At 46.4% G+C, this 26,619-nt stretch overlaps 1 protein-coding gene across 1 annotated transcript; it reads right to left on the bottom strand.

The window, feature by feature from the left end:
* Nucleotides 1-1,497: 1,497 nt before the first annotated feature.
* On the bottom strand, nucleotides 1,498-7,787 carry DDN (dendrin). Its single transcript, XM_061621713.1, has 2 exons — nucleotides 7,498-7,787; nucleotides 1,498-4,079 (listed from the first exon to the last, which is right to left on the bottom strand). Exons 1-2 carry the CDS (start codon nucleotides 7,710-7,712, stop codon nucleotides 2,291-2,293), a joined length of 2,004 nt encoding a protein of 667 aa, XP_061477697.1. The 5' UTR covers nucleotides 7,713-7,787; the 3' UTR covers nucleotides 1,498-2,290.
* Between the last annotated feature and the right edge of the window lie 18,832 nt (nucleotides 7,788-26,619).

Below are 26,619 nucleotides of genomic sequence, written 5' to 3'. Positions count from 1 at the left end.
CTCTTTCCCTGCCCCCTGCCCGCTTCACCTTTTGATTTCCTTAGCACCCATTCTGAAGAGGAACCCTGGGGCTCAAAGGCTTGCTCACTACTTTGGGACATTTGAGTTGGTCCTAATAAAGGAATCAACCTACTATAGTTGTTTTGAGGGTTTTTTTTAGCTAAATAGACCAGCATAGCTACTTATGTTATAAAAAGAAGCAGACATTCTGCAATTGTATACCCACTTTCCTTGGAGGAAGTCCCATTGGATGTACTTCTAAGTAGACATGCAAAGGATTCCGCTATTTAAATATGATGCTAGTTGTTCACCAAATAATGAGAAACTATTTTCACATTAACATTAATATATTTTGAGTAGGGGCTCTGCCTCTGAGCACGTCATGCACCAACCCCTCCTCCTCATTGCCAAGACAAACTCCCCCTTCACCAAGTCAGCATTGTACCGCCCCTTCCCTTTTCCCCAGTCACTAAGCCCCACTCCTGCCTCCCCTCTGCAAGGGTCACCAAGCCTTCTCCCTCCACAGGTCACCAAGTCTCCTCCTCTTCCCCCCATGGGGTCACCAAGGCTCCTGCTTCTGCACCTATGGGTTGCCAAGCCTCCAGCCCTCCTTCCACCTCAGGGGTCGTCAAGCTTCCTCCTCTCCTCCCACCCTCTCTGAGGGGTTGTCAGTCTTCCTCCTCGCCCTTCCCCCAGATGTGTCGTCAAGCTTCCTCCTCTCCTCTACCCCCCACGATGGGGTGCCAAGCTTCATGGCCAGGAAGCACAGAATGGATGCTGAGGACTGGTGATGTGCCAGCCTGTTGCTCCACAGCTGGCCCAGGCCACTACCTGCCGCCTTTCCTGCTCGTTCTGGCACTCTCCTCCCCCAAGCTTCCCCCCCCCAAATATACGGGTCACCAAGCTTGCCCCCCGCACACAGACTGCTAACCCTCCTGTTTTGCAGACCTCATGATAGTGATGCCGAAGCCTCCTGGACCTGGTCACTCTGTGGCTCCCCCAGAAAGCTGCCTGCTGTTGTCTGGTTGCCCACTGTCCTGCTCTCCACCTCCCAGGTCATCACAGTGCAGTTTGCAGCCCCACAGACTGGAGTGCCACCTTTCCTTGGTGCTGCAAACTGCAGCATGACTGTTTAAAGACTTACAAAAATATATAGAGAGGAAGACATTAATTCTCTCCTGCAGCTTTGCTGTTTGGATCTTAACATCAGTTTCTTTTGGGTGTTGAGGCACTGGATTATCTATGGGCATAATTAAATGGTCCAAAGCAAACATGACCAAACTAGATAACCTGATAAGAAGATGAATGATGAAACTGAGAATGCGTCACCCAGCTTCTTTGCTTGAAATACACTTTTATTTCTAATATTATCATATTATTAAGTTTATTAAATATTATTCCTGAATGCCTGGCACACATGGATTGCAATAACTATGTGGACATAGAAAAGCAGAAAAAAGTCTTGGTAATTTTATTGCCCACGGCAGATATCCCTGCTACATAAGCATAACCTTGCCTGATTAAACCAAGGGGTTGTGTTCTCCTCCACTTTTGTCTGTCTCCAACTAAGGCAGGGGCAGGGAACCTTTTCTTAGTTCAAGGGCCACATTCCTTTCTAAGTAACCTTCCAGGGGCCACATGCCAGCGGCAGGCAGGGCCAGAAGCGAAAGTAGGTGGAGCAGTTCATGTTTATTTGACCTTTGTACAGCAGGCTTCTTTCTACACACCCTCACACATCCCTCTCTAACCTCCATCCAGGCAAGCAAGAAGCCTCATCAGAGTTCAAAGACACATTTGAGCCAGGCGAAAACACCCACGGAGGGAGCATAGCAGTGTCGCTGAGGGGTGTGGGCTGGGGAGAGTCCCAAGGGTCAGGTAGGGAGGCCTGGAGGACTCCATTTGACCCTAGGGCTTGAGGTTCCCCATCCCTGAACTAAGGCCAGGCCAGGCGTTTCAGCATTGCAGGGCATTCCAGTGATGGCTATCTGGTACAGATTGTCTCTAGCATCTAGTAATCGGAGGTGCACTACCTCTGGTTCCATTCTTAGCTATTTTACCAAAAACATACAGGAGTACAAGGACAGATATGAGAAGGGTTACAAAAGTGTATATATCCTTCCCTACCCAGCCCCCTGAACACACACGTGTCCCTGTGCTTGTGGCAAGGAGAGGCGGGTGGTAAGAGGCATAGGGATACCAGGCACTTGGAAGAGTGGATCAGGTTGGTGGGCAAAGGGATCTGACATTTGTTTCACTCTCTCTTTTCTACTCCACCTTCACGGGCATGGCACTACTTTGGCCCAGCTGGGCCTCTCCCATCCACAGTCAGCAGCTCTGAGCCAGACACAGGTCCATTTCTCAGGGCAGGGCCAACATTCCCCGGCACCACAGTAGCATTAGAACTGCTGCTGTCGAGGCTGCTGCTGCTGTAGGAGAGGGCCCCGTCATTCAGCCGCCCCTTCCACGTGAGTTGCCCAGAGGCTGGCTGGCACTCCTCCAGCTCCTCATCCGTGTCCGAATCTGGGGCTGTGTGCCGGCGGATCCTCAACATGGCTTCCTTCAGATCCCAGACATAGGATCTGCTTTGTGCAGAAAACACTGGCCTTTCTTCTTTTTTGCCTTTTGGTAGGCAACTGCCTTCCTGGCAAGGAGCTGCTGTCCCTCTCTCTTGAGGGCACTCCATGCCCTGCGCTGTAGGCCCAACCCCAAAACTGTTGGGAATTGGGGCTGGTAAGGGCTTCCTGGGGCTAGCCCCGGCAGAATGAGCCCCACCAGGCCACCCTGTTCCACAGAAATCCCCAAGTGGGGCCATGTCAGCGGGACAGCTCTCCCCAATCCCTTGCACGGGACTCCCTGGCCCCCAGCTTTCACCTCTGGCCTCTGTGAACCTCAGTTCATTCAGAGAGAGACCCAGGATGCGAGCAGCTCGCTCCTCCATTGAGACAGAGGGCGGAGAGCAGGGGGGCACGGGGGCTTTGATGATGTCTGTCCCCTCCTGGCCCAAGTAGTGAACGTGCTCTGTTTGGGGGGGCAGGATATAGTGGGCTTGGATCACCACACGCGTGGCATCAATGACAAATAGGCCCCCATGCCTTCGGGGCATCGATTTATTAGGCAAGGCTGCCTGGCCCCCTCCTGGCTCCTTCCACTTGGGGAAGATGCCTCTGGCTTTGCTGCTGTCTCCCGTGACTCTAGGCCTACCGGCTGCATGGCCGAAGCCCCAACCAGCAGGGAGCGTGTGCTGGAGGGGATTGTTAGGGAGGGGTCGGCAGGGCTCTGGCACCCCCTGGCTCTTCTTGTTTGCCCTAGGCAGGGTATGGCTCCGGTGTTGGGTGCTCATGTCCCAGCCAGGCACCGAAGAGCGGAAGGGTTCTGCTCGCTCCAGCTGCATCCTTGAGCCTCCTCCCCACGTCCGGGCTCCTGAGAGGTAGCTCCAGCTACCTGGCATTTTAGCCTGGCTTTGCCCTGCCTTCCTCCCGGGACCAGGAGTCAAAGGTCCTGACTCACAGGGCCCTCGCCTCTCTCGGTATTTCTTGGGGGCTTCTGCTTGGATTGGCCTTCCCGCTGAGGCTTCTTTGCCTGCTCGCTGCTGGGGCTGCACTGTGTGGTGGGGGGCCTCGTAGGATGGGGGAGCAATATAAGGAGGGGGGCAAGGCCAGTTCTCCTTCCGGGGGGCCTGCCCAGCCCGGAGACGCAGCAGCATATGGGCTTCATAACTGGGAGGTGCCCGAGCAGGGAGACCACCTTTGTTCTTGGCAGGCGCTCCTTGATTCCACCTGCAGCCTGCGGGAGAATTTCCAGCTAGGCCCTTTGCTGTGTGGCTGGATGCCCAGTTCACGTCCCTCCTGCGGATGAAGGGTAGCCCATCATAAGGAGGGCTAGGCTGCCTTTGGGCCTTTGGGGAGGATGTGGCCTTGCTCGGCTCCTTCCCTGAAAACCAGTGGCCCTCCTGCCTCAGTGGGCCCCAGTATGGCGGGAGGAGTTGGGCATCATGCCAGTTGGTTGAATCCTGCAGTACCCGGGGGCCAGGGCGATGGCGACAGGGAGAAAAATCAGATACTAGTTGTTTCTCCAGGAGCCTGAAAGCAACAGAGAGAGGTAGCCAGTGAGTCCAGCAGGAAGATCACAGAACACAAATGAAAACATATAGTGGCAAAGACAGCCTTAACCCATTTTGTAAAGGCCCAGGCCCTCCTACTGCTTTTAGGAATGTAGGAAACTGCCTTATACCGAGTCAAACCATTGGCCCATCTCTTTCAGTAGCACCTACTGCAATGACTGGCCAGGTTTTTAGAAAGGAGCCCTGCCTGGAGATGCTGGGGACTGAACTTTTGGGCTTCTGCATGCAAAGCAGGGGCGCTGCCACTGAGCTATGCCCCTGGCAGGTTGTTTGTACATTTTATTTAAGCTCGGACTCTGTGCAGGAGGCAAAGGCGTTAGGGACAGAGGAAGCAGCTTGCTACAAAGTCAGATCATCTAGCTCAGCATTATGTACTGACTGGCAGTGATACTACTTGGCATCACTTGGAGGCATTGAACCTGGGTCCTTTTGCATGTAGAGCACGAGGTCTACCAAGTTCTCTCTCTCCTCTTCCTCCTCCCACCTCCTTTGCAACACAGCTGTGCATATTGGGACTCCCATTCCAGTCAAAACCGATTTTTGTTCCTCCAGCTTCTCTTGTACATTTCAGATCCTGTGTGGCAGCCACTAAGCCTTAATGGCTTAATGAGTCAGGCTCCCTTGAAGGCATTCACATTCCTTCCAGAGCCATTACCACTTCATCTTGCCTTCATTCAAAGTGCACTGGAATTAGCTGCACACCACTCAGGCAGCATGAAGTGGATTGAAGTTATTTATCTCATAACTAGTGTCTAACCAGTACTGCTGTTGCTTGAAGTTTTGGCAGGCTCCTGGTAAAGGAATAGGCTGGAGCATAAAATGGTAGGGATATTTTATCTAGGCTTTACTACAGCTTCCATCCTGACTGATAAGCATCATCAATAATTTAAGGTCTGGGAACGGTGGAAGGGCCATCCCAGATGTAATAAAAAACCCCCACAGAATTCCCAACCTCCATTTTTCCTAGTTATGTTAATGCACAGACAAGGAGCATTTGCAGGGGATGAGCAGAGCCCCCTTTCCCACTAACCCTCTAATCCTCCCTTCCAAGTGTCCCCTGCTATTGCCTTAGCAAAGGTGAGGTTAGGACCTCATGTATGCTGAGATAACATCTGGTTTGGTCTGCAGAGATGTGGTTTTTTGCTTCAGATCAGAAGCAAAGATGCCTGCAATGTGCTCTCTGGTGTCTGTCCTCCAGTACCTGCAAATACGTGTCTCACTCTCTCTTCCCATTTTACCATGTTTATCACTGAATGTGCACTACATGTGAATCGGCCCTCCTAAGGGATGCTTTGGTGTTGCCCTGCAGCGATAGTGGCATAATGAGAATGTAGCATTTATATAGCACTAGTTAGTCTTCAAAGCACTTTGCATATATTATCTCTGCAATCGGTACAACAACCCTGGAAAGCAGGTTAATGCTCTTATTCACTAATGAGTGGGTGGGGCTTGAGGCAATAGTGCCTTGCATAATACTGTCTAATGAGTGAAATTGGAACCGGTGGCTTCTGGTCTCACACTTTTAGACACACAAACTCTCCTTAGCACCAGAAAGCATTCTGACCAGCAAGATCCCCTTCTTCCTAATCCAGCCTTCAGTGTTCATTAACAATCAGCCTCACAGACCACCAACTATTTCGGTTTTGTGGGCGCGCATGTGCATGCACACATTCACTTCAAGTCACCACCCTTGCTCCCACAGCTCTACAAAGCACTCTATCACCTCTCTCCTAGCCTACCACTGGCATCACATCACCGCTGCTGATGCCCTTCAGTTTTGCCCTGTATATCCCGCAGATCCAACGAGAACTGCCAGTACATTTTGGTCCAAACACACAGTGGCTTCCCTGATCTTTATGGCAGCTTTGGGAGAGAGCTCAGCCGCTTGAACTCAGTGTCCTATGTTACATTTCCAGTTGCTGGACATTTCTGGAAAACAGAGAACAACAATATAGACCCAGCTAGCTGGGGGTGGGAAACAATATTCAGACTGATTTATTACTATTTATTTATTTGGCACAACTTTCGTCATCATACAAACTGGTTTACCATTTTTATATTGCTGAGTTGAACCTAAGTGACTAAGTCCAACTCACAGATTCGCTGTGCAATTTGAAACTCCACATTCAAGACTGTGCATAGCCCTTGAACCCATGTCCCAGGCTCATTCTCGAATCATAGAAACAGAGAATAGTCGAGTTGGAAGGGGCCTATCAGACCATCAAGTTCAACTCCCTGCTCAAAGCAGGAATCCAAATCAAAGTATTCCTGACAGATGGCTGCCCAGCTGCCTCTTGAATGCCTCCAGTGTCGGAGAGCCCACTACCTCTCTAGGTAATTGGTTCCATTGTCATATGGCTCTAACAGTTAGGAAGTTTTTCTTGATGTTCAGTCGAAATTTGGCTTCCTGCAACTTGAGCCCATTATTTCATGTCCTGCACTTTGGGACAATCGAGAAGAGATCCCGGCCCTCCTCTGTGTGGCAACCTTTCATGTACTTGAAGAGTGCTATCTTATCTCCCCTCAGTCTTCTCTTCTCCAGGCTAAACATGCCCAGTTCTTTCAGTCTCTCCTCATAGGGCTTTGTTTCCAGTCCCCTGATCATCCTTGTTGCCCTCTGAACCTGTTCCAGTTTGTCTGAATGATGTGAAGCAATAAAGAAAAGTTCATCTGGGTATGTGCAGAAAGAATGCCAGCCTTTCTCCATTGTGTAAGTCTATGCAGCCCCACCCCCTGTGGGCTTTTAAATAAATGCTTCCAGGTATGCACATATTTTCACTTTAGAAATTAAAATCCTGGTCCAAATCATCAGTTCAAAGCAACATATTAGGAGCACTTCTGTTACAGCAAAAACCACCAGGTCCTTAGTTCAAATCAGCGATGAGCTGACTCTTGGCCTTAGCCTCCCAGTCTGTAATATGGGGATAATACTACACTAGCTTCCCTTTCATGGATGTTGCATGGATAGCAAGCAATAAGTAACCTATATGGTTACTTTAAAAAATGGTATAGAAGTTACTACAAAATGTTACTAAACTCCTAAGGATGTTGCCAAGTACGTTTGATTCAGAGTAAAACCATGGAAATAAATAGACCTAAATTCATTCATTTCAACGGGTCTCCTGTGAGTATGACTAACGTTGGATACAACGCCTAGCATTTTTATCATTGTGGGTCATGCTGTCATTGTTCACAACACACCCAAATAACTGCTGTCCCCCCATCTCAGTGCTAACTTCTCAGTAGATGCAGCACCAAAGCACCTTAATCCCAACCCCTAAGCCCCCTCGGCTGGTTCCTCAGAGCTAGGACTGGAGTTCTCCCACTAATAGCCCCCTGCCGTTCAGAATCCCATCCAAAAAGAGTCCTGGACTCACGTGTACTGCCCAGCCACACTGTGATACATCCAGGGGGCACTGTCGCCTTGTCCAGTCCACGGCGCTGCATCCATGGCACCCCGGCTGGAACAAGAGACTGTGTTAAATTCAACAAGGAGCAGGTTTGTTCTCTCGCAGACAAGGAGCCGCCTGGCATCTCTGGGACTCAGTCCTGGGCATTCAAACATTGTCCTGGTTGCCGGGACATCTAGCATCCGCTGGAGCCCACGGCAGCGCCGATAGAGGAAGGCTGGGTGTGCATTACACCCACACAGCACATGCAGCAAATGACAGGCAAGTTCCTTGGGCAGGTAGAGAAAACTGTCAGCAGCAGCACAACACAGGCTAAGGGTCACTCAGTAAGCAAGGTACTCGGGGAGAGGTGGTCTCAGGTGAAGCCGATGAAGAGACACGTGGACACGCACGCACATGTTCATAATGCAAAGATACGTCAGGCAGGCAGCTGTGCTCACTGAGAAGCTCTGGCATTGCTACACACTGTTCTCTACATAGAACACGCACACACCGAGGACCTCTGCAACTAACAAGCTGCTGCAAAAACAGTTACACGGCAACAGAAACGCAAGGCACGACAGCACACAAGGACACACAGATTGCACAGACAAATGCTGCACCGTGTCTCACAGTCTTCCACACACACAACGTGCAGGGTATCCGTCCATCGCCTCCTTCCCAAGCCAACAGCAAATCTCCTAACCCTACCCTGCCTCCTTCACACTCTTGGTGTAAAAGCCCTTTCTGCCCAATGATGAGTTAAGAAAAGGCCAAGCGTTTAACTCTTAAATGCTTCCTGCTCCCATTTTGTTATCCTTTAGGCATCAATCAGGTAAGACATTTCTATTCTCTGAGGCACTTCAATGAGTTCTTTTTAAAGTATTGGAAGAAAGTTGCTTTTTAGAACACACACAGAAGAAATGCAGTTTTCCACTCTGCTTTTAGTTGAGATTTTATTGTGTTATTTGTTTTGTTGGTCTGAATTGTTCTATTGTATATTTTATTGTGGTTTTTGTTTTGGACTGTAAGCCTTATGAAGGATGATATATAAATGCCTTACATAAATAACTGAAATTGTGTTAAAATTTACATGGAACACAGTTTTCATTCATTACAAGCTTTATTGCCCCAGTTTAATTGCACCTCTTCCTCACTCCCATATGCTTAGCCACATTGCTATATACCACAGTGATGATACCCAGAGGTGTGAAAGTGTATCACTTGCCACACTCTGCTGTCTGACAGAAACTGACTGCCCTATCTGTGTCACGAGACCCTCTTTCTAGTGAAATCTCCAAAGAGCCCTCTTGAAAAACCCAACAACCACTAAGCTAGTGCATGTCATACCAACTCACTGAGAAGGGGCATAGTTCAGTGACATACCATCTATTTTGTGTGCAAAAGGTCCCAGGTTCAATCCCTGGTATTTCCAAGTAGGGCTGGGAAAGATTCCTGTTTGGAACCTTGGAGAGTCAGTACGAAAATACTGAGCTAGATGGACCAATGGTGTGTCTCTGCAGGAGGCAGGTTCCAGTACTCCTCATTAGTGGTAGGGCCAGCCATACTGCTAGGTGGCATGAGGCAGCAGTCCTCAGACAGAGCTGGCCCTGCCCTGAAACAATGTGAGGCAGCTGCTTCAGGCACCTCATTTTGGGTGTCATGAATGGACAACAAGTGGTTAGCTGCTATTATTATTATTATTATTATTATTATTATTATTATTATTATTATTATTAATCACTGCTAGGGAGAGAGCAAGATGCTTGTGGGATTTTCTGTCTCAGGTGCCAGAATAATTTGACCAACTTTGGGTACTATTGCAATGTACTTAGAGTTGTGGGGAGCGCCTTTTGCTGCTCCACCTCAAGCAGCAAAATGTCTTGGGGCGGTACTAACAGCAGAGGTGACATTTTGGGGTTACCATTCAAAAGCAGCAAATCGTTCATTATTTAATCTCTTACTTTTTGAAATCACCATTTGAATCTGCTGCCTTTAGGCACCAAATGTTTTGGGCTGTCTCTGATTAGAGGGGTCCAAAACCGAAAACACTTTACACTATATTTGATGAACTAGCCGTGGCTCAGGAACATAGCTGGGCTGCCAACGTCTAGGAAGGGTAAAGCTACCAAATTCAATGTGCAACAGGCCTCCACGAGGGCTGGTGCATTGGTTGGTGTTAGTGGGCGCCTGCAGAGTTCCGCACCCCAATAGCAGGCCTGCCATGAATCCCTGGGTCTTCCTAGTTCTGCTGTGCTGCTTCCTTGCTGTTTCTGCCTGTTCATCCACCCTGTCTGAGAGAGCAAGGAAAGGAGCAGTAACCTCTGCATACCTTATCCCCTCTCTCTCTGGGAAGTGGTGCTGGTTGGCAGCAGCAACAAGGAAGATGGGGGGCAATACAAGGGAGGGGGACCCACAGAGAATATTTTGCCCAAGAGTGTAAACATTTCCCCTGCTGCAACACTGTTAAACATATTGGAGGCCAGTTCTAAATTAGAGCTGGCCTCTGGTATGTGTAATAGTGGTGCCGCAGGAGACATGCTGATACACAGGAAGCTATCTTATACTGAGGTCACATCTTTAGTCCATCTAGCTCAGTATTGTCTATACTGACTGGCAGAGGCTCTCCAAGATTTCAAATGCAAGCCTTTCCCAGCCCTATCTGGAGCTGGCATGGATTGAACCCGAGACCTTCTGCATGCAAAGCTTATGCTCTGCCACTGAGCTGCGGTCCTTCCCCATGAGCACCACCTTCTGTCACTGCAGAACAAGAAGGAAAGGGGCACTGGCCCATATCCCACCTGTTACAGAAGGACAATAGCTTATAGAATAGGGATGGAAGAACCTGTGGCCCTTCAGAGATCTTTGGACTCCAACTCCCATCAGCCCAGCCAGCATGCCCAATGGCTGGAGATCATGAGCGTTATAGTCCAACAGCATCTGGAGGGCCACAGGTTCCTGCTGTAGAAGCTGGCAACATCAGGTTGGATGGTAGGAGTGCTGGTTGAGCTTAGTAGGCTAGAGGTGATCCAAAACTACCGGGTGCCCTCCTTGGCTACATCCCTAGTGCAGAGATGCATTCCTAGCACTAAGCTATGCGCATGCAGTTGGAGTCTGTTCCTGTTTCAGTGGTGCAGCTGCAGATGGAGACACCTCTCTCTCTTCCTCACACCACCCCCAATATGTTAAAGCTCAGTCTTGGGGAAATGTATTCACCGCTCACCCCCAAGTACATGCAGTCTCTCCCTCTCCCCCCTCCCCTCAAGTTTCCCAGTAAATGAGAGAGTTCAGTACAAACTCCCACACCAGCTCCAAGTGAAACCTAGCAACTGAGCACCAGCATGGCAACTGCATTGGCAACGGATGGCAACAATGGGGGTGGTTAGCAGATCTGCTAGTGACACAGCCCCATTATTGGGGAGAGGGAGAGATTGAGAGAGAGATGAGCCTTTGCATCCTTTTGATCTCTTTGCTCTGGAAAGCAGCCCTAACCCAGGTTCCAAAGGACCAGTGGCTGGAGCCAAGGAAAAAGGGCTTGAGGCTATAATTCATCATATAATTAAGCAGGGGTGAGTAACCCATTTCAGCCCAGAGGCCACATTCCCTCTGGACAACCTTCCGGGGTCCACATACCAGCAGCCGGCGAGGCCAGAGGCAACAGTGGGCAGAGCAATAAATATGAAATGTTTACCTTTGTCTAGTAGGCTGGCATCTTCACACTCACACATTCTTCTCTATCCTCCATCCAGCCAAGAATTCGAGGGCACATTCCAGCCACAGGAAAGCCCTCAAGGAGGATGCAAACCAGGGCTGGTGAGGGGTGTGGCTCAGGAGAGGGTGTGGCCTGGGGAGAGTCTCAAGGGCCAGAGAGAAAGTCTTGGGGACCTCCAGACCAGAGTTTTCCCATCCCTGATATATAGCATTTTAATGTACAGAAGACAACAAATCTCACTGAATCCACCCCACAATCATCCTGCAAGGTCACTGTTATTCCCATCTGAGTGATGGGAACTGTCAAGAAACTTAAAAAAACAACAATGGCCCTGCTCCTGTGTCTCATCAGCATCCTGACACACAAAAACATAGCCAGCGTGGAAGCTTTTCTTGGCATGGGTGGAGAGAGTACCTGTTACATTTCTGTGGGTTAGGCACAGCCACGGGGCTAGTAAGAAAAAGAAGTGGTTCACCCCTGAGTCTAAGGCCCCACAGGAAAAGCTTTGCTTATTCAATGTATTGTGTCTCGGGTATTCACAGCGCCCCCTGACACCAAGCAAGACTTCTGCGTGCAAGCAGATGATGTAGACAACCAGCTGGCCTCTCTGCCAAGCCTTTGTGCCCACAAGGGTTCCGCATGGAATCATGACCCTCAGTTCAAATGTAGGATTTGCTCCCATCTTATTCCTGTATCTGCAGTGTGCTTCTGCAGTAGCCTTGCAAACATTCCAAAAGCTGGCAGAGGAAAATGGTACCCTTGTTTTTCCAGGGGGAGGGGGGGATAACAATTTGCAAGTATGGAGACAAGGAAAACCAAGCAAATTAGCTGCTGCAGCCAGCTGCATGAGGTCTTGTAGCAGGCTCCATCCAAGGATATCTGAACTGTTAACTGCAAACTATCTGTTCCCCTATTTCCTCGCATGTATATTTTCACAGAAACACATGTGTGTTTACATTGTTATATAGCAGTCCATATTTTACAAACAAACAGTGATACATAGTATATTCTCACATATGACAGCCAATTCCAAAACAGACACAATGTTTTGCCAGCCAGGTATTTAAACATTAGATGTAAATTTTGTGTACACGAACAACCTGACCACATAGATAATCTGTTAAAGAAGTGGGGAAAAGAGAGTGTCTAGATTTAGTTTACTCTATTCATCCCACCTCCCACAAACCCACGTGTTTAGCAGGTAGTCTGTGCCAAGAGCAAACCATTTATGTGATGGATGATTGCTAGTGGCCTAAATACAGTAAGGAGCCCCACGGACACAGGCCCAGATCATTAACACTGGGCATTCCCCCACAGGTGGCACCCTTTTTCCATGCATGGACCACATTCAGAAAGGTGGACCTGGGATGACAACCTGCTTCCACAGATGGATCACCCTTGCAGGATCAAAGCAATCATGTACCGTACCTATTACACAGCAACATGAGTTTGAGACAGGGATGTTGAAGTCCAGCTTTCTTATGCACAGTGTCATGATCTTGTACGCTTCCTTCAGTCAGCCGTGAATCCTCTTCCAGTTCCACTCCTTTTGTCCATTGTTGCCAGTTTCCCTGTTCTCTTGCATTACCTGAGACAGTTCAATATCAGCAAGCCTAAGACTCCAGGATCTTACTTCTTCTGTGCTTCAACCCACCCCTGTCAGCTTCAGACACAGTGCATTTATAGCCAAAGTAGCTCCAACCAGCGAGTGCAGCCTTAACCATCCCCTGCTTGTCCAACTCCCACCCTACAGGGAATGTGCTGTGTCAACAATTGGAGTGTGCATCTGAGTGGAGGGGAGGTGTCAGGACTCTGAGTAGCTGGATAAGCTTAGGATAGAATCAGAGAGTTGGGATACCAATGCGTATCTGTGGTGTAAGGTTGCTGTCACATCATTTGTTCTGTGGTAGCCACAATGCTTTTAGGCGCATCACTTCAGTCCATGCTCTGTGCCCCACCCCATCAATCTAGGAATGTATGTTGACAGCACCCCCACCTCCACATACCTTCTAATCACTATGAACAGCCAAGCCTATGACCATCACCTCAATACTCTGGACTGTTACTCAACTGCTTATCACCCCATTTAGTGTCCCTGCCCAGTATTCTTCTCCAAACTTCAGTCTGAGGTAAGATGTGGCCTCACATATGTTGGCACCCTGTGCAACAAAGCAATGCATCTCCCCAAAGGTCTGCACAGAGAGCCACAGCTTTATGGTGTAGCAGATCTGTCGGAAATGCTCTGATTTGGATTCCTGCATTGAGCAGGGGGTTGGACTTGATGGCCTTTTAGGCCCCTTCCAACTCTACTAGTCTGTGACTTCCAGCTCCACTACCCAACACACACACACAGTGCATTATTGATCACAGTAGGTTGCTTGGGCACCATGCCTCTGCAAATATAAATAAAATAAAATAAAATGGTGCCTTGTATAAGGTTGTGGACCTTCTTCAGACCTTGAGTGGGAGGAGTGGGGCGGAAGAAAAGAAGCTTCACAGGGGAAGAAAATAGATTTCTGTCTGAAGTGCTAGGTATGTGAATAGCTGAGAATCCAGGCTCCCAGCAACAATGGCCTTCATACCACATCACCATGGCAACTCTTTAGAGCCCACTCCCCACAGCCAGAAGTTAAACACAGTCACCCACTATGTGTCCCCAGTCTCTTTCCATGTCTAGAAAGACCACCCAGGAGCTTCAAGCAAATAACCACAAGCTGAAGAGAAGATACCAAATGCACAGTTATATTATGGAGGATACTTGGCTCAGCAATACTACATGTGAGAAGGATCTTCGGATTGTTGTTGATGACAAACTAAATATAAGCCAAAAGTATGATGTGTTTACAAAAAAGGCAAATGCTATTTTAGGCTGCATTAACTGAAGTATAGTTTCCAAATTGTGTGAAGTATTAGTACCCCTCTATTCGGCACTGGTTAGGCCTCATCTTGAGTATTGTGTCCAGTTCTGGGCACTGCACTTTAAGAAAGATGCAGACAAACTGGAAAGGGTTCAGAGGACAGCAACGAGGATGATCAGGGAACAGGAAACAAGCCCTATGAGGACAGACTGAAGGAACTGGGCATGTTTAGCCTTGAGAAGACTAGAGGGAACTATATAGGACTGTTCAAGCACTTGAAAAGTTGCCACACAGAGGAGGGCCAGGATCTCTTCTTGTTCCAGAGTGCAGAACATGGAATAATGGGCTCAAGTTGCAGGAAGCCAGACTTCAACTGAACATCAGGAAAACCTCCTAACTGTTAGAGCAGTACAACAACGGAACCAATTACCTAGGGAGGTGGTGGGCTCTCTAACACTGGAGGCCTTCAAGAGGCAGCTGGACAGCCACCTGTCGGATATGCTTTAATTTGGATTCCTGCATTGAGCAGGGAGTTGGACTCTATGGACTTATAAGCCCCTTCCAACTCTATGATCTGAAATCCTCTTCACTGTTCAATTCCACTTTCGCTCACTAACATTTTGTCTTGGTCTGGGTAGCTCCCCACTTGTCAGCACATGCCTTGTCCCAACAGCTGTCCTGTTTTGCTAGGCGTTGCCATCACCACCCACGGCTCCAGCTGGGTGCCTGGGAGGATTTTCTCCTTTTTAAAAGCCTCAGGCAGAAGAAGCAGTGATTTGGTGTTTGAGTTGTGATGCTGGCTCAGCACATTCCTAGTCCTGAGGGCCCTGGTGGCGGCGGCGGCGGCGGCGGCGGGGGGGGGGGAGAGGTGAGAGAGAGGAAGAGCAACTGGGGACAGATGGACAGACAGACAGAGATGCTGGTCTTGTCAGGGGCGTCACCACCGGGGTGCGGAGGATGCGGCCCGCACCCGGGTGTCACCATGAGGGGGGTGACACCCAGAGCCGCCCCGCCCCGCGCCGTTGACGGGCAAGGCTGCTCCAACTCCTCCTCGGAGGCGTGCGGGTGGGCGAGACCCGGAGCAGCGTCGGCGGGGCGAGGGAGGTGCTCCGGCGTTCTCAGGCCTTCTCCAGCTGGGTGCCCCTCCGGCGCGCGCCCTCCCAGGGGCATGGACAGGGTGGCTGGCCTCGAGTGCGTGTGCACATGCGCATGCACGCAAGCCCAGCCACCTCATCCATGCCCCTGGGAGGTCGCGCACCAGAGGTCCGCACCCCCCCCCCCGCACTCCTGCTAGTGATGCCGCTGGGTCTTGTAACTAGATACAGCGCAGGATGAGAACAAGACTAGCTGCCTTTGCAAGAGATGACCCTTGGAAGATAAGGTGGAGCCACTGAAGTTGGAAGATCCAAGCAACCTATTGGTAAGGGCCATGGCTCAGGGGTCGAGCATCTGCCTTGCATGCGGAAGGTCTCAGGTTCAATCCCCAGCATCTCCAGGTAGGCTGGGAGGGAACCCTGCCTGAAATCTTGGAGAGCCGCTGCCTGTCAGTGTAGACCAGCCTTTCCCAACTAGTGGGCCACCAGATGTTGATGGGAGTTGTGGTCCAACAACATCTGGTGGCCCACTAGTTGGGAAAGGCTGGATGGACCCACAGCCTGACTCAGTATAAAGCAACTTCCTAATCTTGGACCCCCAAGGCTTCCGACTGTTACTAGTCACAGTTGGGAGCTTCTCATCCCAGCCCCACAGAGGGAACAAATATTATGAGCAGTGTTCCTTGGCTATTGAATAGTTCACATCCAATGTCATACTTCCCATACAACACATAACAATGGGATGTGTGACACACCACTATATCACAGTAGGGTCCAGACCCTTCCCAAGCAGCTGAACAGCAGTAGTGTGGCAGTAAACTCTGAAGTGCAGGTACTCTTCAGGACATCCTTCATAGCAGTGGCAGCTGGTGTCCACTAGATCTGGTGGGGCTGCTGGGACATTGTATAGACAGTTATTTCCTGAGTCAAGGGGAGTACTGGAAGGGAGGACTTTCTGAGGAGAAGAGTGGGGAGGAGCAAAAAGGGAAAGAAGTCCAGAGGAGAATGAGTCTGTTTCATGGAACATGTTCTCATGGCATTTGCCAAAATCCACTGTTTGCTTCCACTTTAGAGAAAAAATCTGCTTCCCCCTACTGGCCAAGGGTCTGTTCCACACTTGGCATTGGATGCAGTTATCTTTTCACACTTTTATTCAGCTGAGTGAGGTCCACACAGATATGCACATCTCCCTTTGGCTTGTCGATAGCCACTACGGGAGCACACCAGTCAGGGGGCTCATCAACTGGCTCAGTGACTCCTGTTTCAATCCTTTCCTCCAGTTTTCACTTGGCTTCGTCCACAAGGGGAATAGGCACATGGTCTTTGAACACTTGCAGAAAAGGGTTTTGGATCTGCTTTCCGCTGCATCTCATATGGTGTCTTTATCAGACCCAATCCCTGGAAGAGTGTGGGATATTCTGCATATGGGTTTACCCTTTATTTTGTGAGTGACATGACTTGTTCCAGGTATTTGACTAATCCCAAGTCTTCACATGTTCTGAGTCCCAACAGGGGACATTTGAGTTTGTTCACCTCATAAATCATTTCCTTGATGTCAGTGCCCTGACTGCAAAATAATGCAGAACATTTTCACTGTTCTCTTGAAGGTCCACCCAGAGTTTTATCAGATTTTAATAGGCTTTTCTTGAACTTTGATTTCAACAGAATTAACAGAACCGCTGTTAACATCTGCTCCTGGGTCCAATTTAAACTCTACCAAGTTGTCCATCAACCATGATTTCTGTTGACCAGGTTTTCGTTCTGGTCACTTGATCCCCTGTCAGGGACACCAGGAGGCCAACTGGGTGTGTTGCAATCTGTCTTACAACTGAGCCTGCAAAACATACTTTTTCAAAGTGCAGGTATAGCACACACAACATCTTTAGCTGGGCAATTGTCCTTTCTGTGTCTCTTCCCTTTACACCACAGGCATCTGCCCTCATCGCTTGGAGTGTTAACTTTTTAGACTGTTCCCATGGATACTGTATGCTGCAACCTTATTTGCTCCCTCTGGGTCTGACTTCTATCTACTTGATGAATAGTGTTGCCCCCATGGCGAGGAGAATGAGTCAGTTTGGCTCCCTGTGTACTGATACTTAGATAAAGCTGTTCTAGTTTGAGTTTACCTGAAGTGCTTGGAGTTGTTTCTAGGGAAGGCAGCCCCACTAGGCAACAACACAGAGATCGCAGGGGCCCAGCCAAATGGTTTTGTGTCCCTCCCACCCTCCTCCCTTGTAAAGATACTGTGGACGAGTGTTTGCTGTGACATCCTCATGTCTTGTGGAGAAAGTTTTGGTTTTTAGGGTAAATGACCATTGATCCATCTAGCTCACTATCATCTACACAGTCTGGCAATGGCTCTCCAGGGCTTCAGACAGGGGAGATTCCCGGGGATTGAACCCAGGACCTTCTGCATGCAAATCAGATTGCCTAATACCATGCCACAGAAATCCCTAAACTTGGGAGGTATGAATTTTCTTCTGTATTTAAAAGGAGGTTGGGATGGTCTCCTTTTAGAAATGTTGCTTAATGAAGAATTAACTGAGTTAGGAGAGAAATGGAGATATTAAAATGAAGAGAGGTTTTAGTAAGCTGACAGACAGAACAGCAGGTGCCTCAAAGTTCTGAAGAAACATCGAGACTGAAGAGGAACAATGCCCAGGGTCAAGGTAGGTGGGTTGTCAAGGTAACAATGACTCACCCATCTTTGTGACACCTCTTGCTGCTGGCTTAAAAGTCACTGACTGGACTTCCCAGGAGGATCCCTACGGGACTTCCCAAGAGGATCCCTGTGCCTGTGCAGCCTCTGAGACGAGCTCTGTCTTGGATGAAACTTATTCAGTTTTAAATTCAGTCAGAAGGGTCTTTTCTGACTGGGGATAATTTCTTCCGGATAAGGAAGAAACGTGAGATTTCCCACACAGCTTTGCTTTGATTGTTGGAGTCTGGAATTCGTCAGAATTGTCTGTCTTCCAGCAGCTCAGACAGAGCGAGGATTTTTATGCTAGCTCAGCTGGATAAGTGACCCCTGTTTTTTTTAACGGATTAACAGGCAAACATCCTCCTGTCTACATTTATCATTTTCTTATCTATACAGCTAAAGAGATTTGTCAAAGTAACAGCAATTAAGATAACCTAGGTGAGGTAAGACTTTTCTTTTTTATTCACGGAACTAAGGGGGAAGAAAATATAAATAGCTTATCTTTTTTTTTTATTGCAAAAAGCTGACATGGAAAATAGCATTTTAAAGATTACAACGGATGAGGGATTTCTGATTGGAAGAGATAAGAAATCTTTTTGATTTATAAGACTTTTGTGTAATATATGGCTGGGACTATTTTTCCTGATCTACTTTTTTTTTTTTTGACGGATCTGCTCATTCTCTCTGCTACTAGTTATTTGGACGCCGTGAACTAAAGCTGTTTTTGCACTTCTGGGCATATAAGAGATAAGGGCTGTCTAGTGTGTGACGTTAGTTGGTTGGAAAGATTAACTCCTTTGTAACTGGATAAAGAAATAAACTGCTCTTTGCTTGTGACATTGAAAATTGAAGGAGTTTTGTTCCTTTGGCTTTAAGAATGACAATTAAGAAGATCATGGATGTACAAGAAGAGACTTTATTTCTAGACATGTTTCAGAAAATAATGAATGGGATTAACTCAATAAAACAAGAACTGAGAAATAATAGACAAGCGTGGAGAATTGAATTTCACGAAATGAGACAGGAGCTGAAAGAAATTCAGGATTCTATGAGAAAGGAGAATAAAGATAGATCTGGAAAACAAAAAGAGGATGAAAGAGAAATTAAAGGCAAGGTTCAAACTATGGAGATTGGCTTAAATATGGACATGAAAAAAGATTTGGATTTCCTGGCTGTGACGGATCATGGAGACAAATATTACAGTTTGGAATTCAGCGCTGTCCCTGAAGGAATTGAAGAGATTGGAGATAAAGATATTATCGGTTCAAAAAAATTCCTGGACTGGAAGGATTTGATGGAACTTGAAATGGAGAAAGTTAACAGAATTAATCCCTGTTTTGTGTCAATGGAAAAACCTTCAAGAGATGTACTAGTGTATCATGTGGAAAAGAGGAACAGAGATGCGGCTTTGCAACAATACTTCAGTGATACGTTTGGATTTGATGGCAAGAAAATATCTGTGATGGAGGAAATTCCTATCAGACTTTTATTATATGACTATGACAGCAAGATTTTTGGGTGCGTAAAGATGGAAGATGGAAGATGGACCTAATATGGATAATGACAGAAGAGCGATTTGAAATTACTGGACTTAGTAGATTTGATGAGTTGGATTAATTGACATGTTTATTTAGAAAAAAAATTGATTGACATATATCTCAAGGATTGGAAACTTCTCTTTGACTTTTTGTGGAAGATTAAAATGATATGATGTTAATGAGATTTGAAACCAACTAAGATAACCGCTGGAGGAAGGTGATTTTATAATCTATTAAGAGACAGGTTTGTTATATATTATAGATTTATAGCTGAACTATGACAAATCGGAAGTCAATATTTTTATATATATATATATATATATATATATTTCTTTTTGTATTGTATTAGTTATTGATTTGTGTTGTTTTCTTTTTGTATTATTTTGGTTTTGAAAATTAGAATAAAAATTAATTGAAAAAAAAAAGTCACTGACTAAAGGTGTCCAATGTGAGAGAGAGGTGAGCAGTTTGTGAGTGAGAGAGTATCTGTTTTGGAAAGGAGTGGTAGATTTATATTTTTGTTTACTTTTTATGTTTATATATTTTATATTTTGTTGATTTTGATTTTATATTTTGTTGATTTTGATTTTATATTGTTCATATTTTTATTTTGTTTATATTTTTTGTTTATTCTGTCATTTGAATTTTGTTTATTCATATTTTATATCTTTATTCATATTTTTAATATTTGTTTTAGATAGATATTTAGGGTTGGGGTAGGCATAGGGATACAATTAGGGGTTGGGGTAGCTTAGGTGGGTATTTAGGTAGATAGAGTAGATAGGAGTTTAAGAGTTATCTTTCCAAAGACAAACTTTATCCTGTTAAAAATGTACATCAGACTTCTTCTGCTTCCTCTTCTATCCTGGGGTCAGGGCCCAGGGTCTCTCACGTGGCCTTGGCCTCCCTGGAGGTCACTAGGCCAGTTGCTCTGCTGAGTCCAGGCTTCCCTTCATGGTCTGCATGATACCTGCTGCCCTCCATCACCTCCTGAGCTACAGAGACCAGTAGGACTCTCCCTCTGTAGTCTTATTTGGGCATATCTACACAAGACATATGAAAAGAGATATCCTACCCTTATTATACTACATCCAAACAAGGACACAGCTAGCCAAAACAGTGTTAAACATATATTTATTTATACCAAATAATACTCAGAATAAGTTATTTCATACAGAATACTAAAATAAGCATTTTATATTCTAACTTAAGCTAGCTGATCCCCCTCCTGAAAAGTAACTCCTCCGAATGCTTTCTCTGTGTTTCCATTCTCCCCCCCCCATCTCATTCCCTTCCAGCTCCATTTTTTATCTGTTCGACTGTGAATTTCAACAGACATTCTCCACCTGCCTGTCAGTCATTCTGGCACCTGCTAAGATTCTATCACATGTCCTTCTCCTCACCTTCTCTCACACTTTGGTGCTTCCAGAACACTCCTAGGGGGCTCCTCCCCCTCCATGGAGGGTAGGGTTATCCTAAAGATATTATGCTGAGGATGCCTTTAACTGCTATATTTTTCTTTTGTGGAGAATGTTGGAATCCCTCCATGTGATGTGTCATGGCAATGAAAGGGGCTTCACAAACACACACACACACATGCACACACAAGCTCACACACAATATCACAATAAAAAAATAAAGAGTATTTTTGCTGGATCAAGTCCAGTCACCAACCAGATAAGCCCACAAGCAATTGCCCACTCCTTGCTTGTCCTCTAGCAATTGCTTGTTCTCTAGCAGGCTGCATTCAGTGTTAGACTGCCTCTGAAACTGGAGGTTCTATATAGCTGTCATTGATAAATTAGCCATAGATGGACTTCTCTCATCTATGAATTTGTGTAATCCTCTTTCCAACCCTCCAAGCTAGTAGTTCTTGTCATATCTCGTACCTGTGAATTCTATAAATTGAACAAACCTTATGTGAAGAGGTCCCCATCAATGTTATTGGAATACCCAAAGTTATAGTATTCATCTAGTATTAGATGGGACCAGGAGGGGAACTCCCCCCTCCCTGTATCCACTTTCTCTCCAAGCTTTTGAGCATCTTGGTTGCCTTTTTCCTGCTCCTTTCCCACCTATTATGATATCCTACAATTCAATTAACTGCAGATGTAATGCATGAAATGGTAGGGCTGTGTCTGCAATTATATATTAAGCCACCCACATTTCTATTCTGGTTGTCCTGCAATGATTCCCTAACTTCTCCAGAACCCCCCTCCCAACAACACTTCTGGTTAGAGGCCTCTGTCTTACCTTTCCACCCCCTTCTGGTCTAGGTTCAGGCGATTGTGGGGCTTCATAAGAAGGAGGAACAATAAAGCGGCTCCCCTAGAAGAAGCCAGGCTGCCAGTGAGGAGGTGCTGTGTTTTGAGAGGGGGGAAGGGGAAGGGAGGGGAGGGAGTATACTAGGATATAGAATAGGGGAAAGCCAAAGCTGACGCATCCCACAGCTGTAAGAATGTCAAAACAGACAAACTGCTGAATTAGACCAAAGGCCCATCTAGTCTAGCATCCTGAAACCCATAGTGGCCAAGCCGGTATCTTGAGTGATGTGTGTGAAGAAGCACAATAGCACTCTCCTGCCTGTGAGCCCCCCCCCTGCAATTGGTATTGTTTAGAGGCTAACTTAGGGTAATTCATATCAACATGATTATTAGCCATCAGTAGCCTTATCCTCAACAAATTTGTGGGGTCCAGTGAGGATCACATTGACTGAAAAAGAAGAGAAAGCATTGAAGGAAGAATCAGGACATGGAGACAGCTGACAGGACAGGGCTGGGGGCAACATTCCAGGGGCTGCCATATGCCAGTGATGGTTGTGGCCAGACAGCTGGGCAGAGCAATAGAGGTGACTCTTACCTTTCTACATGAGGTTACATTCTAGACATGCAAAAGTCACTGATTTCTACACACACACATATATGTCTGCCCACCCAGGTAAGCAAGAGGCATTACCACAGTGCAATGACACATTCCAGCCAGGCAAAAGCACCCAAGGAAGATATGGAGCAGGGCCAATGATGGGGGGAGGGGTGGCCTAGAAACGAGGTTGGTTTGGGGGATCATCCCAAAGGCCAGACAGAGAGGCCTGGAGATGGCCCTTGGTCTTGAGGTTCCCCACCCATGTAATAGGACCTAGTTAAGAGCAGAAACAGGAAGATCAAGAAGAATAATGTTATAGTAATAAATTGTAGCAAATACCAAGAGATGAACTACACTGCTTCCATATCCTTTCCTACTTCTCTTTCTCAGCAAGTCAGCCAAGTTTCCCCATTGCCTGAAGTTAGTATTTGAGAAAATAGAAGAGCAGGTAGTAAATCCCTCAACTTTCCCCCCCCCCAAGCACAAGGCACCAACTTGTGGTGTTTGCTCACGAGATCCTTTCTTATGTGCATTCTGGACATCTGCAACCAAGGTAGGAGACACATATTCTAAAGACCTTGCCACCCAGACGATTGTAGTGAGGGGGATACTGCATGAGAAATCCAAGGATGGGATTTGGGGAACATTCTGTGGAAGGAAGGCCTGTGGGTCTGGCTGAGAGGAGGACCATGCAGGTATTTGGCATGGAATTGCTAGTTTCCAGTTGAAATCAAACCCTGAGCCTGGAGTCTGGGATTGCAGCCCGCTTCCTGATGTCCACGGGGAACTGACTTTTCTTGTCTGTTCTTTGACAGGACATTTCCCAAGATGTTGAAGATTCTTGCAATGGCAATGTTTTTTCAGCAGAGGAATGGTTGGAGTTGATATTTATTCATAGCAATCAGGGATAAGAGGGGGGGGGAGTTGTGTAAAGAAAAAGCAGCCAGTGCCTGGAAAACGGAATTGTCAGAAAATCCACCAGAGCAACTGAAGAAGAGGGAAAAGACACAGAGGGTCTGAACTTGAGACTGACAAGGAGCCCAGGGGGCACCAAGGGGCAAGGATTACTCCAACGGGGCAGAATTTTACACTTCCCCTCCATCTCTCCAGCTTTATGTAGTCTGAATTTAAGATGGAGTGGTAGAACACCAATGTATACATGGCTTTTTGTGGAATATGCCAGGAAACAGTGGAGGATGACGAGGAGGTAAATTCTTACTAGATAGCCTGTTTGAGTATTATTCTTGAGTTCTGACTTGAATTTATATGGCTATGTTTTCTTCACACACTTTAGGCATTTTATCCACTGCTATAAATCTGTTCTGTCTCCCTCCCCTTCACACCTGTCCTTAATCCATGGACTGGACCCATTTCTATGGAAAAACTCTTCATCATCAGAATATACAAGTACTTTTTCAGCTTAGTACCAGCAGGATCATCGCTAATGTTTATTTATTTATTAGATTTATATCCCACCCTTTCTCCCAGTAGGAGCCCATGTTGAAAGTAATGTTGATGGCACAAGGATTTATTTCATCTAAGACAGCCTTTCCCAACTAGTGGGCCACCAGATGTTGTTGGACCACAACTCCCATTAGCCTCAGCCAGTATTGCCAATCGTCAGGAAAGATGGGAATTGTGGTCTGTGACGATCCCACAGTTGGCTCTACCTGTGATACTCCCACCAGGGCCACCACCTGTCAGGATCTCGGTTTTTATTTGTTCTCTCACACGCTCTAGCACAGATCTCGCAAGACCCCACTGCTAGGCAGCACTACCAGCCACTTCCTGTAAACAATACTGCCTTAGACTTCGTCTTCAGTCTCCTTCTGGCTTCTTGTTACTATGTGCTTGAGTGCCCTTGCTGTCCACAACCCTCCTTGTATCTTTGTCTATAAAGCATATAATCGTGGGTTGCTCTATATGCTTGACGATGTTACAATATCTCCCTTCACCGCTGCCACCATTAGATACAGTTTCCCTTCAGCCTTGGTAATTACCCTGCCCTCCCTTCTGGTCTGTGAATCCCCAGCCAAGGATCAGGCTTTTGGTAAACCAATAAAAGTATTTATTTGATAACACCAGGAAATAACAAGATTACTTTAGGAATGTTCAACAAGCGTATGGTTTCATATAGTGTCACTCTATGTTTCCAGTCATATATTCTGCCTAAATAGCAGCCAAATATAGTCCAGACCTCCCTCAGAACTCTGCCAATCACTCCTCTCAACAACTCTCCAACAACTCCCCCCCCAACTCAACTGTCATCCTCTCATTTATACCTTCAGCCATTCAAACACTCAGCCAATCATCATCCAACATTCTCCAGCATTCTAGCCCATGTACTCCCCCGTCTTACTCAGTCGCTTACCATATATCGCTTAATAAATCTGCACTTACCATATTTACAGATATTAAAATACAGGGACATCACATGGTCCAACAACATCTGGTGGCCCATTAGTTGGGAAAAGCTGATCTAAGAAGAACATTAGCAGGGAGGGATTCATTGGCAAGGATAAGCTGTCACCTGCCACTCTCAGCAGCTGGTATGGCCAATAGACAGGAACAATGATGCAGTCCAACATCATCTGGAGGAACACCCCCTGTAGGAGCTCTTTATACAGCATTTATCGATTTTAAGGCAGCCTTCGATATGATACCTAGATATAAACTTTGGGAAAAGCTAGAGTCTACTAATATAGACAGATGCCTGCTTGCTCTAATACGTTGTCTATATGAATCCACCTATTTACGAATTAGATGCAATAGCGCTGGTCATCTATCCAAGGCCATTCCAACATTCAAAGGCGTTAAACAGGGATGCATTTTGGCTCCCAGGCTGCTTAATCTATATATCAACATCTATTAAAACTCTGTCATCTATAGGAAATTATTATCCCAGTTTATCCAAGAGGCCTATATCTATTCTCCTATATGCCAATGATCTTGTCCTCCTCTCGTTGACCCCTGTAGGGTTGAGACGATTAATGAATGCCCTTGCTAGTTACTGCAAGAATGAGCTCCTGGAAATTAACCATAACAAATCAAAAGTTGTGGTCTTTTCCAGAAGATTAAATCACCGTTGGCATATCACCGATCATCCTATAGAGCAGGTTAAATCTTCTAGATATCTTGGGATGATAATTCATTCCTCAGGATCCTGGTGCCCCCAAGTAAACAACGCTACTGCCAATGCTCATAGAACCACTAAGGCGCTTCTTTCCTTTTATTATAACAAAGGAGGACAGTATGTTCCTTCCGCCATTCAGATTTTTGTGGCCAAAGTAATCGCCCAGCTATTATATGGTGCCCAAATAGGTACTTATAATGACTACGCGCCTTTGGAGGTAGTTCAGACAAAATTTTTGAGATCAATTCTCGGTATTCCATCCTGTGTCCCTAACTCCATATTGCGCCTAGAAGCAGGTCTCATTACAATCGAGGCCTGCATTTGGTTGCTTAAATTTAAATTATGGCTAAAATTGTTGTTTGTCCCGGTAGGTTTGGCCCCATTAACATTAACTGTTTTTTGTTCAAAATGGAAAAAGTCCCTAACAAGCAAGTTACTATCTTTAAGGTTCTCTCTACCTATGATTTTGACATTGGGTTTCTCCAAAGCAAAATCCCTCATTTTCCAAAGAATTTATGATATAGAATTACAAGCCCATTTAACCAGGACGGAAACATACCCAGACCTTAGGTTTAACACAAGGTTATTTGCTCCGGCTCGTTATTTGTTTACTTTGACTGTCCCAAGGTTTAGGAGGGCGTTTACCCTTACAAAATTTAATGTATTACCATCGACACTCTTGGAGGGCAGATTCAAAAAAATCAAATATGACGAATGGAAATGCCCATGTGGCAATGATGCAATGGAGTCGGTTTGTCATGTGTTACTCCACTGCCCTTTTTATCATGATCTCTGAGCCATTCTAATTACACCAATTTTGCAGAGAATTCCTCCTAGAGACGAAAGCTTCGCTGTGGTTTATCTTTTGTCTGATCATGTCTCTTTTGTGACAGCTAAGGTAGCTAGTTTCTGTGCTGCCACTATCTGTGTCAGGAAGATTTTGGTGTCTGCTTAACTTGCGCGAGATTCTCAGTAGCTTTCTATTAATTGAATGTAATATTATTATACTCTGCTGATGTTGTCTGTTCTGTAAAATATTTTAGAGAAACTGATGCTCCTCGTGGTGTACCTGACTAGTTAGACAATAAATTCCTACTTTGCTGAAATGTCAAGCATAATTTTAAGTCTTATAGGAAAAGTGGAAAGGAAAATATTTGGTTTTTAAAGTGATGTTTTAGTGATAAATGTTGGTTTCATAAATATCTTAATGTT

The sequence above is a fragment of the Rhineura floridana genome, chromosome 3, assembly GCF_030035675.1.
Source record: "Rhineura floridana isolate rRhiFlo1 chromosome 3, rRhiFlo1.hap2, whole genome shotgun sequence".
Classification (NCBI taxonomy): Eukaryota; Metazoa; Chordata; class Lepidosauria; order Squamata; family Rhineuridae; genus Rhineura; species Rhineura floridana.
This window is presented reverse-complemented; position numbering and strand designations above follow the sequence as displayed.

Excerpts from the sequence above, each read along its gene's own strand:
- DDN (XM_061621713.1), bottom strand. The coding sequence starts at position 7,712 with ATGCTAGATGTCCCGGCAACCAGGACAATGTTTGAATGCCCAGGACTG. Across the intron at positions 4,080-7,497 it reads AGTGTGGCTGGGCAGTACAC|GCTCCTGGAGAAACAACTAG; the intron begins GTGAGTCCAGGA and ends TGTTGCTTTCAG.